Source organism: Diaporthe batatas, assembly GCF_019321695.1.
Source record: "Diaporthe batatas strain CRI 302-4 chromosome Unknown Contig00003, whole genome shotgun sequence".
Taxonomy (NCBI): domain Eukaryota; kingdom Fungi; phylum Ascomycota; class Sordariomycetes; order Diaporthales; family Diaporthaceae; genus Diaporthe; species Diaporthe batatas.
The window spans coordinates 15628-32899 of record NW_025408550.1 but is presented as its reverse complement, the minus strand read 5'-3'; the positions used below and the strand labels follow the sequence as shown (position 1 = coordinate 32899).

The window sequence follows — 17272 nt, the reverse complement described above, 5'->3', positions numbered from 1 at the left end:
GGTTAAGATAGATCCTAGCATTAACGAAAGACTCGAAGAAAACAATTATGAGTTCAGTGAACATAATACGAGAGGCTCCGTGGAAGGAACTTGACAGATTTAGTCACAATCTGCAATAACATAGGGCTGAAATTATATGATCTAAGCCCTTCCAACTTTGATTACGCGGCACTAGAGAACCGGTGTCCTTCAACATCGCCGGCATAACATCAGTAGTCTCGGCCCCTGGATACCTATCTGGTGCATCAGTTGGTGTCCCCGAAGCGGCAAGCGCCTATAGCTCGGAATTAAAGCAGAGAGATTCTATAAAACATCGAGCATATACTCGAGTAGTTTCGTTTTTAATCTATATATATATAAAATATATATAGTACCTTTATATAGTAATAAATATTTAAAATTTAAGATTTAAAGAAATATAATATTATTATTAATAATAAAAGAATATTATATTTATAAATATATAATTAAGTTTTAAAATATTATTTAAATATTATAATATAAAAGTTTAAAGTTTATAATTAAATAAAGTAAATTTAATAAATAGAGTTATTTAAAAAAGAAAGAAAGATTACTTTTTAAACTTTAAAGTAAAAGTAATAATATAATAGTTTTATTAATAAAAGACTTATAAAAACCTTTATAAAGCTTACTTACTACTTTTAACTTTTAACTTTAATTAGTTTTATAATAAATAATAAAAGTTTCTTTTAAATAAATAATTAAAAAACTTATAAACTATTTATATTTTTAATTTTATTATTAAACTAAAAGTAAATAATTAAAGTTTTAAAAGAATAAAATATAATATATCTTTTAAAGATTAATTTAATTAAATTTATTATATAAAACTTTTATAATAACTTTATAATTATTTATAATATTATTTATTATTAAAAGATACCTTTCTATATTAATATATTAAATTATATTTAATTTAGTTAAGTTAATATTATTAACTTTAATATAAATTAATCTATTAAAAGTTAAAACTATTATAAATTATAAGTTAATTTTAATACTATTAAATACTATATATAATATTACTATATAATTTAAACTTTTTAAGTTAATTAAAATAAGTAAAGATAAAACTATTATTCCTTTAAAGGTTCTAACTCTATTTAAATAAACACTTATTTATTAGCTTTATAAGTAAATCTACTTAAAAGTAGTTACTTAGCTAACCTATTAAACTAAGAGATAATTAGATAAGGTAACCACACTTTATTACTATTTTAAATTTATAATTCTAAAAGTTTATAAATAAAAAAGAAATAATTATTAATAATTAAATTTATAATTATATAAAAATAAATCTTTACTTTAAAAAAGTTATTAATATTTAAAATAATTAATATATTTTAAAGTAATTAAAGAATAAAAATTTAATTTAAAGAAATTAAAATTTATAAAATTTTAAACTTAAACTTAAAGGTTTCTTTTAAATTTAACTTTTAAAAGAAAAATATTAAAAAGCTTAAAAAAGTTTAAATAAAGTTAAATAAAGTTATAATATAATAAAATAATTAAATAAAAATTAATTAGAATTTTATAATTATAAATCTTTTAACTTTATATTTAAAAGTTAAAAAACTTATAATTATAAGTTTATAATTAATCTTTATTTATTTTATTTATTTTATTTATTTTATTTATTTTATTTATTTTATTTATTTTATTTATTTTATTTATTTTATTTATTTTATTTATTTTATTTATTTTATTTATTTTATTTATTTTATTTATTTTATTTATTTTATTTATTTTATTTATTTTATTTATTTTATTTATTTTATTTATTTTATTTATTTTATTTATTTTATTTATTTTATTTATTTTATTTATTTTATTTATTTTATTTATTTTATTTTTTTATTTTATTTATTTTATTTATTTTATTTATTTTATTTATTTTATTTATTTTATTTATTTTATTTATTTTATTTTTTTATTTATTTTATTTATTTTATTTATTTTATTTATTTTATTTATTTTATTTATTTTATTTATTTTATTTTTTTTATTTATTTTATTTATTTTATTTATTTTATTTATTTTATTTATTTTATTTATTTTATTTATTTTATTTATTTTATTTATTTTATTTATTTTATTTATTTTATTTATTTTATTTTTTTTATTTATTTTATTTATTTTTTTTATTTTTTTTATTTTTTTTATTTTTTTATTTTTTTATTTTTTTTATTTTTTTTATTTATTTTATTTATTTTATTATTTTATTTAAATCTCGAGGGTAAGACAGTCTAAGTTATCTTCGTCCAGTCAACTATCACGAGCGCAAACACGGGCTTGCTCTCCACGTCACACATGACATAAGGACGCTAAGGTGATCTTTCTTAAGGCTCTATATGCCTGCTTCAATAAACCGAATGAGAATAAGTCACGCCTTTTTAAGATGTCCTAAGGGGATGTAGACTTTCGCTAGATAACAAAGAGTATAAAGAATCAAGGGTTCCTATCTTCTAAACTGCTACCGGTGTTGTTCATAAACTTCTTGCATATGAGATCCTGCTTCTTCAAGCTTTCCCATAACTACGAGAGCCATGGCAAGATTGGACTTAGTAGCAAGGGCATCCAGATTCGAGATTCTCAGAACCTGGCTGCGGATTTGCAAGACCTCTAAGTCCCGACGCGCACGCAGCTTGTATTCGTAACATCTTGGCTGGGTCTCGCTTTGTGGGATTCTTCTTCCTGTAGGGGCTATCTTAAGACTATTATAGTTTTGTTATATAATTACTTTACCGGCTCCTAAGTCTTACCCCACTTATATTAAAGATTTAAGTTCCTAGTAATATTAGAAGTACTACCTTCTAATTTTATATATATAATATAAAGTTAAAGCTTTATACTTTTTAATATATTATATTATTTTTAAATAATTATTATTCCTCTTATAATTTTTAAAAGTACTAGATTTTAAATGTTTACTACTATATAAAGGTGTTATAATAGGTTTTATATATATGTGGATTAGAAACGAAACCACCTATGTTTATAATTATAACAATTGGAACGCTCGCATAGCCTGGCAGTGCGGAGGCCGGCGAGGCACAAGTACTAGCATTAGCGCTTTACCGGCACATTTCCGAGCTTAATGCACGCACAAGAGCGGCGCAGCTCTATCTAGATATCATCCGAGCCCGACCCGGGGGTAGGAACCTGGAGGATGTGGCCTGAAGTCATGCCCAGCAGACAGACGGGAGAGAGAGAGCTGTGCAGGCTCAGGCGGCAGGGAAGCCTTACTTGAATCTGCGTATTAATAATACCAAGCTACACACCGGTTCGCTTAAGATCGCTGGGGGCCGCAGCTGAGATAATCTGGCATTCGGCGGGGTCCCATGCAGCAATGATTGGATCCGGCACCAACTGTAATTGGCACCGACGGCGGAGCCCTCGAATGCTCGAGCTTTGCTCCAGGTGCCCCCTCCCCCCACAATGCAACAGCTGAATCCCCCCGTCGCACACCTCTGCTGCAACCCGACTGATCCTTTTGCGAGATATATTCGGTCCCCTTGCTCTTGCTAGCGTTGTCACCAACATCGACGTTGCTTGAGTAACAAGTATGCACGTCTTCAACGACTCGCCTGTTCTGGCCGCCATGCTCCACTGGCTCAGAGCTCCAAGTATTTGGGTTTGGCTGGTTATGGCTTTTGCAGTGGCAAGACTAGTGCATACATTCATTCATAGACTACGTGACTATCAGGTAAGTCTCACTGGCATGCAGTGTCTGCTTCTAATTCCAGGGCGCCCTTCTGACCATTTTGACAGGCTGATCTTGCGCTGGCACTCAAGCACGGATGTGAAATGCCTCCGGAGCTGACCAAAAAGTGGCCGCTCGGCATCGACAGGATCAAACAGCTCTGGGAAACCAATGCAGATGGTCATTTGTTAGCCTTCCTCTGTTCGATCGCAAAGGATTACGACGGCCGCAACAATCTTTGCCAGTATCTTCTTTTTGGACCACGGGCCTACCACATTCTTCACCCTGCCAACGTGGCGACACTCTTGTCAACGAATTTCAGGGATTACGGATTCGGCTGCAGGCCTGCCGTGTTTGCACCTCTCCTGGGCAACGGGATTTTTACACAAGAAGGTGAAGCAGTAAGACTGGCTGCAACTACACGAGGTTTGCTGTGCTAAAAGTGACGGTACTGACCGACTGAATCCCCCGTAGTGGAGGCATTCTAGGGAACTACTCAGAAAACAATTCATGCGAGCGAAGTATCAACAGCTTGAAGGTTCATTTTCGGAACATGTCGGCAACCTCCTCGATTGCATCCCAGCTAGTGGTGTCGTGGATCTTCAGCCACTCTTCTTCAGCCTGACTCTAGATACAACAACGTAAGCAGTTAGCATGCTGGTGCAGAGCTGGGCCTGCACGGAGAGTTTTCAATGGGTCGCCGTTTGCGGCCGATATGGCTCTTCAAGTTTCCACAATCTCTAACCATCTGTCTCAAGACGCGCCTGGCGTTTTCTTCCTCTAAGGATCTTATACATGATACTGATCCGCGTCTACACTAGGGCACTGCTGTTCGGCCGCTCTGTCTACAGTCTCAGGGCGAATATTGATCAAGCTGTAGAAAACAGAGACTTCGCCAACAGCTTTGAGCTCGCGCAGGAAGGGCTTGCTAAAAGATTCCGTATCGCACCTTTCCACTTCCTCTACAACCCGACAGACTTCCGCCTAGCCTGCAAGACTGTTCACTCCTTCGTTGAGAAATACATCCGACAAACAAGATTGGCCGAGATCGAAGCAAAACGCAACGCTGGTGCAGATGGCAGCAATATGACGACGACCTGGTTCATCGACCAAGTCGCTGCTGAATCTGACTCAGAAACCGACCTTCGAGATCAGCTGCTTAATGTGCTACTGGCAGGACGCGATACGACTGCCTGTTGTCTGTCATGGATGTTGTAAGTTCTGAATTCAAGATTCAAGGTTTTACGCAGACACTGACATACGGCACCGGATACAGCCGTCTTCTCGTCCGCCATCCACCTGCCATGGCACGCCTCCGAAGTGAAGTTGCTTTGGCCATGAGAGGGGAGACTCATCCAGGTCGGGAACAGATAAGGAAAATGCCGTTTCTGTCCTGTGTCATTAAAGAAAGTATGTTCCATTCCCTAGATGTTTGACCTGGACAGCATCACGATCTTTCTCGTGCTAACGATCGACCATTTTTACATTAACTAGCTTTGCGGCTGTACCCATCTGTACCTCTGAATAACCGCGAAGCCATCAAAACGACTATACTGCCCACAGGTGGTGGGCCAACCGGGAAGAGCCCAATTCTGGTGCGAAAAGGTGAACTAGTAGTCTACTCGCAATATGTGAACTCACGCATGAAGAGTATTTACGGCGAGGATGCTTCTTACTTTCGTCCAGAGCGGTGGGAAACTGGGGAGCTGTCTGAAATTGGCTGGGACTATTTTCCTTTCAGCGATGGTCCGCGGCAATGCCTCGGAGAGGATTTCGCGTTGATGGAGGTTTCATACACACTCGTGCGAATATTGCAAACAATTGTAGAGATTAAGCTTCCTGAAGGAGACATACTTGAGCAAGTAGGACTAGAACGGCAGCGGTTGACGTTAGTGATGTCAAGCGCTGATGGTTGTCGAGTTTACACGAAGAAGACAAGATAGATACATAGAAACATATCTCTACTTATTAATATAAAAGGTTAAGTTACTCTCTTTCTTTAAAAGTAATTTAATATTTAAAGATTAATTTATATAAAAGTTATTTTAATTAATAACTTTATAAAATTAAATATATAATAATTATAATAAATAAATTATTAAAAAAATAATTAAAAATAATTAAATATAATAAGTTAAATAAAAGGTATAATTTTATTATAAGAGAGTTAAATTTCTTTTTCTTTTAACTATAGTATTAATTAGGTAATCGTGCATGTAGCTACTCCTACTTCTATGTGCATCGCTTAAATAACGAGCCTATATACCTTTTAATTACTTTTTAAGTTCCTATTAGGCTTTAACTATATTATATTTTTTATTTAACCATTTATTTATTTATTATCTTCTTAACTTTTAAACTAACTATTAACTTATATTTTAAGTATAAAGTTAATAATTACTTAATATATACCTTTAAACTTATCTATATATAAAGTTATTAACTTTCTTTATAAAGCTTTTTTATTATATTTTTATATATTATATAAAAGTAAATATATCTTTAATAATAAAGTAATATACTTAAAGGAGGAAGATTTAATTCTTAAATACTTAAACTTCTACTTTCTTTTATAGTATTTATTTAATATATAATAAATAAACTCTATTTAATTTTTAAAAAGTTTTAATCTTTTATAAAATTTATATAAAAGGTTTTTAAATAGGTTTATTATTATAGTATTATTATTCTATTAATAGTTATATATTTAAAATAGGGACTATATTAGTTTATTTAATAAGGGTAGATTTAAGTAGCTATTAAGTATATTAATAAAGAAGAATTAACTTACTAAGTTTTATATTATAAGATTCTTTTTTATTAAGGTTATTTTAAGATTATTTTAATTTTATTATATAACTATTTTATTAGCTTATTATAATAGATTAACTCTTAAGCTATTTATATTAATAATTTTAATATAGTATTATTAAAAGTAATACTTTTTAACTTTATTTATATAATATAAAGTTTAATTATATATTTATATATTATATTCTTTTTTTATTATTATTAATACTATATTTCTTTAAATATTAAGTTTTAAGTATTTACTATTATATAAAGGCACTATATATATTTTATATGTATAGGGATTAAAAACGAAACCATACTCGAGTTCCTACCAAGCAGAAACGCCTGTCTCATATCACGCACCATGGAGCCGCCACCAGATCCAAAGTCGCCAAGCTCTTCTCCACAAGTCGCAAACCCGCCGCCACCGCCGCCACCGCCGCCGCCACCGCCGCCGCCACCTTTGGAACATTCCCCGTTGACATCCTCCCCCCCAGCCAAGAAAGCACGCCACCACAAGAAGATCAGGTACCGTCCGTTGTATATGGATGAGTCGCGACATGAGGACATCCAGAGATACGTACCTGGCGGCTTTCATCCTGTTAACCTTGGCGATCAAATTGATCAATACACCGTTCTTCATAAGCTGGGGTCTGGTGGCTTTGCGACTGTCTGGCTAGTCCAGTCTAGCGAAGATAGCCGCTATTATGCCCTGAAGATTCTATGCCGACAGTTCAAATACTAAATCTAGGGAGCAAGAAGTTATGGAGCATCTTGGTCAACATAACTATCCGACTGTTATCAAGTTGCTTCATTTCTTCAACATTACCGGCCCGAACGGTACACACACCTGTCTTGTGCTTCCCGTTTGCGGCCCTAGCTTGTTTGAATGGTCTATTGGAAGGTCCGTACTCTCGTGATGGTATCTTTGCAATGGACGTTGCTCTAACTGTTTGTTGAGGACCTTTACCCACGCCGGTGCATGATACAAGATTGCTCAACAGGTGGCTGGTGGTGTTGCTTTCCTACATGAACACGGGGTTGCACACACAGGTTTGTGTTGTATACTACTAGAGATCCTTAAAGAAGTCACTAATCACGGCCACAGATCTAACACCTTCAAATGTTGTCTTCGCGCTTCCCGACATTCAATCAATGTCACCCAGCGAAGTTTGCCAAATTTTAGGCCCTGTAGTAAAAGAAAAGCTCAAACTCCAGGACGGGTCTTACTCTTTGCATAGTCCTAAGAGGGTTGTCAGGAACCCTGACTTCTCGGGGTTCAATGTCAGCCTGTCATCTGCTGCAGTCACGATCATCGACTTTGGAGAAGCAGTGCTATTAGACCGCCCTCACAGCCGTGCTGGGCTCGGCATCCCAATAACTTCGTTTCCGCCCGAGGTCTTGTTCGGGCATCCAGCTACAGATGGCAGCGATATATGGGAGCTAGCTTGCTTATTCTGCGAGATCTTCTATCACAGGCCTCTGTTTCCGCTATACTTTCCAATCTTCGAGCTACTTATTGGACAAATAGTCCATTTTGTGGGGCTGCTACCACAAAGCTGGCGGGGTCACTATAACGCGGAGACCTATGGCTTCATGGACGAGGGCACGGTTCATGCCACGCCGGAAGGTGCAAATTTCTGGTTTGAAGCACACCCAGAAGTTCAAAGAGGAAGCTTAAGTGGGGAGCTCCTCCCGGCTGCCTCCAGAGCGGAGCTCACGACTGAGCAGCATGAGTTCCTAACGTCTTTGCTACAAGAGATGCTGGCGCGTGAACCAGAAGACCGGCTTTCTGCTCATGATGTGTCACGACGCATAGAGTCTGCTGCTCAATTGTTCCGCGGCGAGATAGCTGAGAACCCTGCACACATTCCGCAAGTCCCAGACGACGCGCCGCCGCCACCACCGCCGCCGCTACCGCCGTCAGACTCTAGTGACTCAGATAGCGGATAGGCCCAATCCATACGCTGGCTCTTCTAAGTATGGTGTCATTTGATTACCGTCCAAATGAAGCTCTCCAGGTCTAAGACCAATGTGGTGGAGGAACCTGGAAGAAGCCCTGGAGGACTAGGATCTTGACATTGGCCAGAGCCTCCCATCCGATGGCGAGGGGGGCGGCTTCAGCCGCTGCGCCAGGCAGAGCCTCTTTGATGACGCTGTCCATCAATCTGACATTACAAACCGGTATTCTGAGGAGTCACTAAATACCAGCGACGTCCAAAAATCTCGTGACGGGATGGTTGTATGATCGTGGGCCGTCGTTCAATCAGCTGCATGACAAAGCTGCATGACATTTCAGAGCAGGTCGGAGGTGCTGTCAATGGCCACGGAGGTTGGCTGCTCCATGACAAATGTGTGAAACGCCGGGTTGTGATCTGGGCCGTGTTCCATTTCAAACAGGGCTTCGATGGCTATCAGCCCTTGCTTGGACTACTCGTGTCAATGGCCAACGGCTTTGACGGGAGCAATGCTTCCAAGCTTTCTGAGTTATCTGTGCGCCATGAGGCTGAGGCCACGGGTCTAGACAGAGTCTTCTTACAACATCATTAGCAATGTCTTTTCTTCAAACATGGGGTCTTTTAGCGTTGACTACTACTAGCACTACACGAAGGCCTTGGGACGTGTAACGAACAGAAATGAAACCAGTGAGGGAAGATTAAAATCTAGCTCGAGGTGCTGGCCAGTTGCCAGTGCAGCTTTAAAGCTTCGGCTGTCCAATACTGAAGTCAAGCACGCACTATAAATACCAGATATGAAACAATCGACCTGAGGAATGAAACCCATGTACCTCTTCCAAACTCCCCCATTAGCCTGCTCCAGAGATACATTCTCTTCGCATTCACAAAAGCCTGTTTCTCCCACCTTGCCAACTCTATTTGACCCCGCCACACCTTCGCAAGTTCCAGACAATGACTGGCAGCCTGGTCGGTAGCCATGCCCGCGTGGGGACGGTAAGTCGCCAGAGCGTCTCCTACAAGCACCACTTGGCCGCCACAGAAGCTTGCCTTGCTGCACAGGACATCACTGACCTTGGTGACAAACGGCTCCGTGGTTGCCGAAACCAACTCTGCGAACGGGGCAGCCATGCGCTCAACCAGAGGTTCACGAAACCTGTCCCAGGTACGTGGATCGACACTTCCCTGTGGGATGGTACGCTGATGACGGCGGCCGCTGGCATCCGTAAAGATCGCTGCCTCGGCCGCGGATCCTTCGATCACGTCTTGATACAGTACCCAGTTGATGAGCTGCGATCCCGGAGTAAAGTCACCCTCGTCTGTTGGGATCACGTAGCAGATCATGTAGCTGTTCTGGCCCAGGAAGTTGGATGACACCTGCCCGGAGAAGAAGTCGGATGTTGTTGAGGAAACTGAGTGTCGTGGAACTGCGCCTCTCCAGGCGACAAAGCCGGAATACGTCTCGGGTCGAGCTAAGGGGGCGTGGGAAAGGTTGCGGATAGTTGAGCGGAGCCCATCGGCACCGATAACGAGTTCCGAGGTGATGGAGCCTTCCTTGTTTGTGCCTATATCCAGATAACGAACGGTAATTATACCGTATGTGTAATGCAGGCTTATTACACGCCTCCCAGTTAAGTAATTCGCAGTCCCATCTCCAGGACTCGAAGATGGAGGATTGGGGCATGCTTTAGAAGCGTAGCCATCGAAATTGGCGCGCAATATTCGGTACAGGTAGCCCCAGTTCGTCCAGTACCTAGTAGTGCCCTTGTCCGCCTTCACGACGTTCTCGTGTTTGCGGACAGATATAAAGTTGGCGTTGCTTTCGAGGGACAACCGGAGACCAGTCCGGTCATGTTGAGACAGAAATTCATTGACGTTTTCGTCAATACGGATGCCAGCGTTGTGGCTGCTCCGTTCTGATGCAGAATCTTGCTCGAGGATTGTGACATTGATCCCTTGTCGCTTAAGAAGCACTCCATGCATCAACCCACTCAGTGAGCCGCCAACCTACAACCGCATGTGAGATAAGACAACCAACCACAAATGTAATCTGTGAATGGCATTGAGACTTACTATGATGACTGAGTCGGGCATTGGCGTCATGTTGTTGTTGTTGTTTTATTGTCGGCGTCTTGCCCACCGAGGTTCATCGATAGACCTAGCTTAGCGCGGCTTCAGTTTGCGACGAGGCGACCACGACGGAGCTCACAGGTCCTTACGTAGGGGGGAAGTGGAGAGCTGGGGGCGGGCAGAGAGTCGAGGGCACGGGGATTGTCCGGTCTGGCCCCTACTTATAACGCATTTCAGGTATCATAAGCTAGCCAGTACCGGTAATACCTAGGTATTGTTGGTCCAGCTCCAGGAAGTCGGCGAGATAGGATGGATAATATCACCTGTACAACGGATCCATGTCATCGCCGACGTTGTCCTTGGCTTGGCTCTCTGTCGAGTAGATAATGATACCCAATGATGGACTGGTTACTAGACTGTACGAAGGTTCGATATAGATGGGCCCGCAATTGCTGTGATGTTAGTGATGCTGGTGATGTTGTTAGGCAGCGGTCATGGGCATTGTCACAGGGGTCACCAGCTGCGTGAGCCCAGGGCCAACTTGAGGTGAGGTGGAGTGGGGCCGGAAAATGGTTCCAGGTTCCGGGTAGCCAACGCTGAGCCATCGCTTACACGGAAGCTCCAGTCTTTTGCATAAATATCAGCGGCTTCTTCAAGTGAATATCTGCGTACGAGTGTAGTACTAAATTTTAACTAAATGATGACCCCCGCGAACCGGTCTAGTCACCAGTACTTTTACAGCTCTGGAGGACAGCGGGTTGGTGCAGTTCACATCCTTGATGGTGCTACATTTGGATCTATCTGATCAAATTACTGAGCCCAATATTTCCCTGGGTCGATATGGCATGAAACGACAGATGCATGCCAAGATGTAACATCGTCCAGCTGTGAGGTGATATAAATGGCGAAGGAACGACTGTTGGGGGCCACATAAATAAGCCCACCAATGCAGTCGGAGCCAGTGGATGAAATGCATGGTTTTTATGTCGCTCAGGTAACGACCACACCATCATATGCGTAAGGGAGCCGCATCTCAAGTGCTGCTAGCCACACGCCTTGCCCGCCCGTCCAAAAGACCACTGCATGCAGAGAAGCCAAAAGTAGAGTATGGCTACATAGGTACGTAGTATTCAGGGTTCTCCTGCGAGTTTATCTATACTACCCTCAGAATCTAGCATCTTTGTCTTTCTTCGCTGTTTTAGCATTACAGCGCAAGGAAGTGTGTTGCTCATTGATTTCCTCAAGCACATGCAAAAATTTTCTGCCTGCCATTATTATCATTTATTCGTATTTGGCCCTCTCGGTGTTTGCCTTACTGTTCTCTTGGCATGCTGGCTGCCGATGGGCTTTCTGCACTCCTCACCAGCGGTGCCACGCCTCCGGCCTTCTCCTTCTGTCCCGCCTCGGCGGCAGCCTCAACAGTGGCCATGTTGTCCCTGCCCTGCTTGACGTTCTTCCATTCCAGGGTGGCACAGCCGATGACGGAAACGCAGCAGAGGACTAAGGCGATCTGGAACACCTTCTGCAGGGACGTGTTGTAGGCGGCGAGGACGACGTCCCTGTGCGCCGCGGGCAGGGCGTCGACCAGGGAGGTTGCGCCGCCCGAGGTGACGAGGCTGGGCTCGAAGCCCGGGACCCCGGAAAGGCGGTCTAGGAGCTGGTTGTTGAGCACATTGGCGCCGACCGAAACGAAGACGGTGGAGCTGAGCAGGTTGCAGAAGAGCATCAGCGAGAGCCCTGTTGGCTGGTCAGGCTTGGCCATGACGGCCTGTATGGCAAGGTTAGGAACCTGGAAGCAGAGGCCCATCCCAAAACCGTATATCACCTGGTATCCTATCCATTGTGCCTGCGGCGTATCGACCCAGAAAGTTGTTATTAACCCGGCCCCAACTGACATGACACACGACCCCATGATAGCGAGTGGTGTATAGTAGCCAATCTTGGTATTGCTGATTCCGCCGAAGATGGACCCAATAATCATGGATATCATTAATGGTAAAAGACGGATACCGGACTGCGCCGAGTCGATACCCTGGACGGATTGGAACCATGCGGGGAGATAATAGACTATGTTTCAAGTTATTAGCACCGGATGGCCTGTCAAATGTCGGCCGTTTGTCCCTGACAGGTAATGTGGAACCTCTTACTGTATATGTAGTTCCCTCCAATTATGCCAAAGGTTGCCAATAACGCAGACAGGACGCTCCGCTGCTCGAAAAAGCGACGGGGAAGAGTTGCAGTTGTGGGCATCCAGATCTGCACCGCAGTGAATCCCAGAAGGCACACCCCGGCAAGAACCAGCAAAAGAATGATGCGCCACGCTCCCCACTAGTTTTCATTGTCAGTTGCTGCTACGCCCGGAAAGATTCCATGGGATGTTAGACATCAAACTGACCGGATAAATCTGGCCGCCCCACTCGAGTGCGAGAAGGAGGCACACCACGCCCGGTATGAAGAGCGCCGTGCCTGGGAAGTCGAGCTTCCTGAGCTTCTCTGACAGTGGAAGCTTGGCGGTCTCCTGGTCGGGGATCTTGAGCAGGATGGCGATGACTGCGATTGCAGCACCGCCAATCGGGAGGTTGAGGTAGAAACACCATCTCCAGGTCACTTTCGTGGTGAGAGCGCCGCCAATGAGGGGACCGGAGATACTAGCAACGCCGAAGAAGCCGCCAAAGGCGCCCTGAATCTTTGGGCGTACGTGTAGTGGGATAATATACACAATGCACACGACCTGTGACGGGAGATTTCTCTTTAGTGAATGCCAGGGGGACCGGGGCGGCGGGGCGGCGGGGCGGCGGTGGCTTCCAAGGAGTGAGTGAGATGAAATTCCGGGTAGGGCGGGCTTACCGATCCGGCAAATATGCCAGAGGAGCCAACACCGCAGAATGCCCTGCCAATGATGAAGGCCGTCGAGTTCGGGGCGGCTCCGCAGAGGGCGGAAGAGGCCTCGAACAGCAGGATGCTGAGAAGAAGAACTGTCTTGACGGGGAAAAATGTGTATAGCTTTCCAAAGAGAAGCTGGAATGCGCACGAGGTCAGGAGGTAAGCACTTCCATACCAGCCATAACCGGAGAGAGAGTTGAACTCGTTGGTGATTGCGGGTATTGCCTATTGATTCAAGCCGTGTTAGCTATCGTTCTGCCTTTTTCCGACCCTCCTATTATGATGAAACACGCAGTGTTGGACTACCCTGGAGGAGTATTGAACGAGGCCACATACGGTTGAGATGATGCTCCTGTCCAAAGCGACGAGAAACATGGCCATGAGAACCGAGAACATGATGACCCAAGTCTTGGCACCAGTCGTTTCAGCTTTGGTCCCAGATGTTTCCTGGTTGATATGGTCTTTCTTGGGGTCGGAACTGATTTCTTCAGAGACAGTGTCGGCCGCGGGACCGGCAAACGTAGCACTTGTGCGGCCGCTCGGGGGGCTCCCCGGCTGTGCCTCTTTAGCCTCTGACAGGGCCATTGTGGACGATTAGAGAAGTTTGAAAGGGATGATAGTATAGACAAGACAACCCTTGTGATGTTGTCGTGGAGAGCAAAAGTGTGTTGAGGTGAGGTGTCAACGTGTGGTTTTCAAGTTGGGCGGCGCAAGAGTTGAAGACAACATCTGAAGCGAGACCTTTTATTTAACATTTGTATATTTAGGTATGCATGGCCCTCAGTTTGCTTTGAATTAAAATTAAATGATTGTCTTCCCGAGTCTAGTTTGGTGGCAACCTGTTTGGCCCCTTCGCTATGTATTTAGGCCGTCGGGTTTTGCTATCGCCCGGAGGGTATGCAGGAAGTGTGGCGTTGGTATAAGTGGGTGAGCAGCTCGGATGTTGCTAAGTCCCGAGTCTGTCTGACGACCCTCCGAAGCCGTCTACAATTCCAGGGGTTGCATTAGTGCCGGTTCTGCGCCCCGCCCCGTTCGCAACCGCTTGCCTTGCTCTACATACATTGATATCTATGGGCCGAAAACACCAGGCATCTCGCCCGACCAAAAGCCCGCTGTGTACAAGACGACTGTCAAGAGTCTGAATCTATTGGGGAAAAGCTGATCTAGCACACAGCCAATGTGCCTGAGAGAAGACAAGCAGAGAGAGACGCTCTATGTCCGGCGGCGCACCACACAGCCTCGGGCAGGCGCAGCGTGTGCTGGCCTGTCTGAACTGTCAGCAGCGAAAGGTCAAGTGTGATCGCAGGTTGCCCTGCGCAAACTGTGTGCGTCATAAGGTCGAGTGTGAGCCCGCCCTGGCCCCGCGCCAGCGCCGCCGCAGATTCCCGGAGCGCGAGCTGCTCGACCGAGTCCGACGGTACGAGGAAATCCTTCGCAAGAACAACCTCTCTTTCGAGCCACTCCATCCCGATGATGATAGCAACAACTACAGGAGCAACAACAGCGAAACCCCGGCCACATGTGCATCCTCATCTGCCCAACACGCCTCGCCTGCCTCCCTGGTCGACTTGCAGAAAGGCACTCGATCAGATACCCCGGCAGTGTAAGTGTCTCGTTGTTGAGTTACTGCGCATGGTCCACATTGCATAATATCCTGACCTTCGCCGTCTCACTGGGAGTCTTTCTGCGTGTAGTTACTTCAGATATCCGTCCTTCAAACTGACATGACGGGTTTTGCGACTATTGATTAGTGATATCTGGGATGCCATCAGACGAAAACAACGAATATTCAATGGCCAGGAACGTACCCACAATGGCGTTAGCCTCGACAGCGACGCTGGGGAGGAGGATGACGACGATGTGATAATGGCCAATGTCGCGGCTGAGCGCGTATGGGACCGCACCTACCACGACGAGAATCACGACGAGTTCCTATTTGGGGCCGGGTCGTCCAGGGTTGGCGTCGAACTGTCAACCTTGCACCCGGAGCCGATTCAGGTCGTCAGGCTCTGGCAGGTCTACCGCGACAATGTGCACCCCTTGCTGGTCGTCACGCACCCCCCGATCATGCAGACCCGCATCCTGGACGCCGCCGCCGACCTGACGGCCATCAATCCGGAACTCGAGGCGCTCATCTTCAGCATTTACTGTGTTTCCGTCCTGAGCCTTGCCCCTGATGAGTGCCTCCGCCTCTTCGGCTCGCCCAAGAACCAGCTCCTGGCAGGTTACCGCTTCGCATGCCGCCAGGCACTCCTCAAGTGCAAGGTTCTACGTTCTGAAGACCGCGACTGCCTGACGGCTCTGTTCCTCTACCTGGTAATGACGAATTGTGCCCTCTTTGCACTTCAGGACCCTCCTGTTAACTCCTGCTCTGCATAGGTTTCAGTCGCATACGACACACACCCGCGGTCCATGTCGTCAATGCTCGCAGTGGCGATACACATCGCACAGCGGATGGGCATCCACATGGAGCGCACATACGCCAGTTACAGCGCCCTCGAGGCCGAGATGTGCCGGAGGCTATGGTGGTCCCTCGTCACCTTTGACCACCGTGTCTGCGAGCTCTCCGAGTACAGGACGACAACCCTGACCCCGATCTGGGACTGCAGGATGCCACTCAACCTGCATGATTTCGAGCTGAGTCCGGAGATGAAGGCGGCACCTCCTGCCCACGAGGAACCCACAGAAGCCCTATTCGTCGTCCTGCGCTACCTGCACGCAGACTTCCTCCGCCATAGCGCCGTCCACGTGACCTTTGCCAACCCATGCCTTCAGATGATTGCTGCCCGCCCCGGCCACGGCAACAACGGTGGCGACCTCGCGGCACTAGAACGGCTCATCGAGGACAAGTACATCGCATTATGCGACCTGGCGAATCCCCTCTACTTCACGACCATCTGGACGACACGCGGGTCCTTAGCCAGGACAAGCCTGCTGGGACACTACTCCCGGCTCGCCTCGGCCGAAGCTGGGAGCCACCACCACAACCACCAACAGCAGCAGCAGCAGCGACAGGGACAAGAGGATCGGCGGGGTCAGCGGGGTCAGCAGCACAAAGAACAATCTGCTACAGGCAAGTGCCGCGAGTCAATGGACAGGGACGAGGACGAGGACGAGGCATCCTTATCCTACGCGCTCACCATGCTCGAGTGTGACGCGAAGCTCCTGGTGTCTCCCCTCTCCCGGCGATTCGCCTGGTTCGCGCGCCTCAATTTCCCCATGCTCGCTTACGTCCACGTCCTGCGGTATCTGCGCGGTCGCCGTGGTGGCGGTGGTGGTAGTGACACCACCCTGATACGCAAAGCGTGGCGCGTGCTGAGCGAGAGCTACGAGGCTCATGCGGCGGAGCCCAAGCTCGCCGATGCTATATTCTTCGTCTGCGCACGGCTCGTGCTTCAGGCCTGGGATGCGACGCGTATGGAGGGCCCGCCTTCTTTTACAGGGAAACTACGGAGCGAGGCGGATCCGGCGGGGATGGAGGTGCCACGGATCGTGGCAGATATGCGGGACAAGACGGCGCAGCTCAGCACAGCGGAGCCCGCAAGCGGAGGGGGAGGAGGAGGAGGAACAGGAGGAGCTGCCGACCACCCCGCCGTCCCGGCTTTCATGGATCACGGCTGGCAAAACGTCATGGGGCTGCAAGGATTTCCGGGCTCGCAGCCTGGCGGCTACCCTGATATGTCTCCACTGAGCACATCCGGCATCGACACGAACCACTTCTTGAGCATGTACAATTGGAGGGTCTTTGGGTCACAAGATCAATGAACAATGACGCGGATCCAGGCCCGCGTCTAGGGATGAGATTGCGGGCTCCCGGAGGCAAGAAAGCCGAGCGGCCTGGGTACTG

The 17272-nt window shown here is 45.0% G+C and overlaps 4 protein-coding genes across 4 annotated transcripts; 2 read left to right on the top strand and 2 right to left on the bottom strand.

Moving 5' to 3' along the window:
* The first annotated feature begins 3443 nt into the window (after nucleotides 1–3443).
* Nucleotides 3444–5729, top strand: KVR01_002455 (uncharacterized protein). Its single transcript, XM_044791098.1, has 5 exons — nucleotides 3444–3727; nucleotides 3793–4125; nucleotides 4199–4365; nucleotides 4546–4938; nucleotides 5001–5729. Exons 1-5 carry the CDS (start codon nucleotides 3587–3589, stop codon nucleotides 5158–5160), a joined length of 1194 nt encoding a protein of 397 aa, XP_044647470.1. The 5' UTR covers nucleotides 3444–3586; the 3' UTR covers nucleotides 5161–5729.
* A 3419-nt stretch (nucleotides 5730–9148) lies between these two features.
* KVR01_002762 (uncharacterized protein) lies at nucleotides 9149–11019 on the bottom strand. Its single transcript, XM_044786399.1, has 3 exons — nucleotides 10692–10811; nucleotides 10546–10630; nucleotides 9149–10479 (listed from the first exon to the last, which is right to left on the bottom strand). The coding sequence occupies exons 2-3, from the start codon at nucleotides 10573–10575 to the stop codon at nucleotides 9244–9246; spliced, it is 1266 nt and encodes a 421-aa protein (XP_044647777.1). The 5' UTR covers nucleotides 10576–10630; nucleotides 10692–10811; the 3' UTR covers nucleotides 9149–9243.
* An 835-nt stretch (nucleotides 11020–11854) lies between these two features.
* KVR01_003860 (uncharacterized protein) lies at nucleotides 11855–14010 on the bottom strand (the record flags this gene model as incomplete). The annotated part of the gene is made up of 6 exons (XM_044793596.1): nucleotides 11855–12609; nucleotides 12690–12870; nucleotides 12938–13092; nucleotides 13135–13273; nucleotides 13390–13650; nucleotides 13762–14010. 6 exons carry the CDS (start codon nucleotides 14008–14010, stop codon nucleotides 11855–11857), a joined length of 1740 nt encoding a protein of 579 aa, XP_044648875.1.
* A 629-nt stretch (nucleotides 14011–14639) lies between these two features.
* On the top strand, nucleotides 14640–17190 carry KVR01_002620 (uncharacterized protein; the record flags this gene model as incomplete). The annotated part of the gene is made up of 3 exons (XM_044789001.1): nucleotides 14640–15028; nucleotides 15177–15741; nucleotides 15805–17190. 3 exons carry the CDS (start codon nucleotides 14640–14642, stop codon nucleotides 17188–17190), a joined length of 2340 nt encoding a protein of 779 aa, XP_044647635.1.
* Nucleotides 17191–17272: the final 82 nt, after the last annotated feature.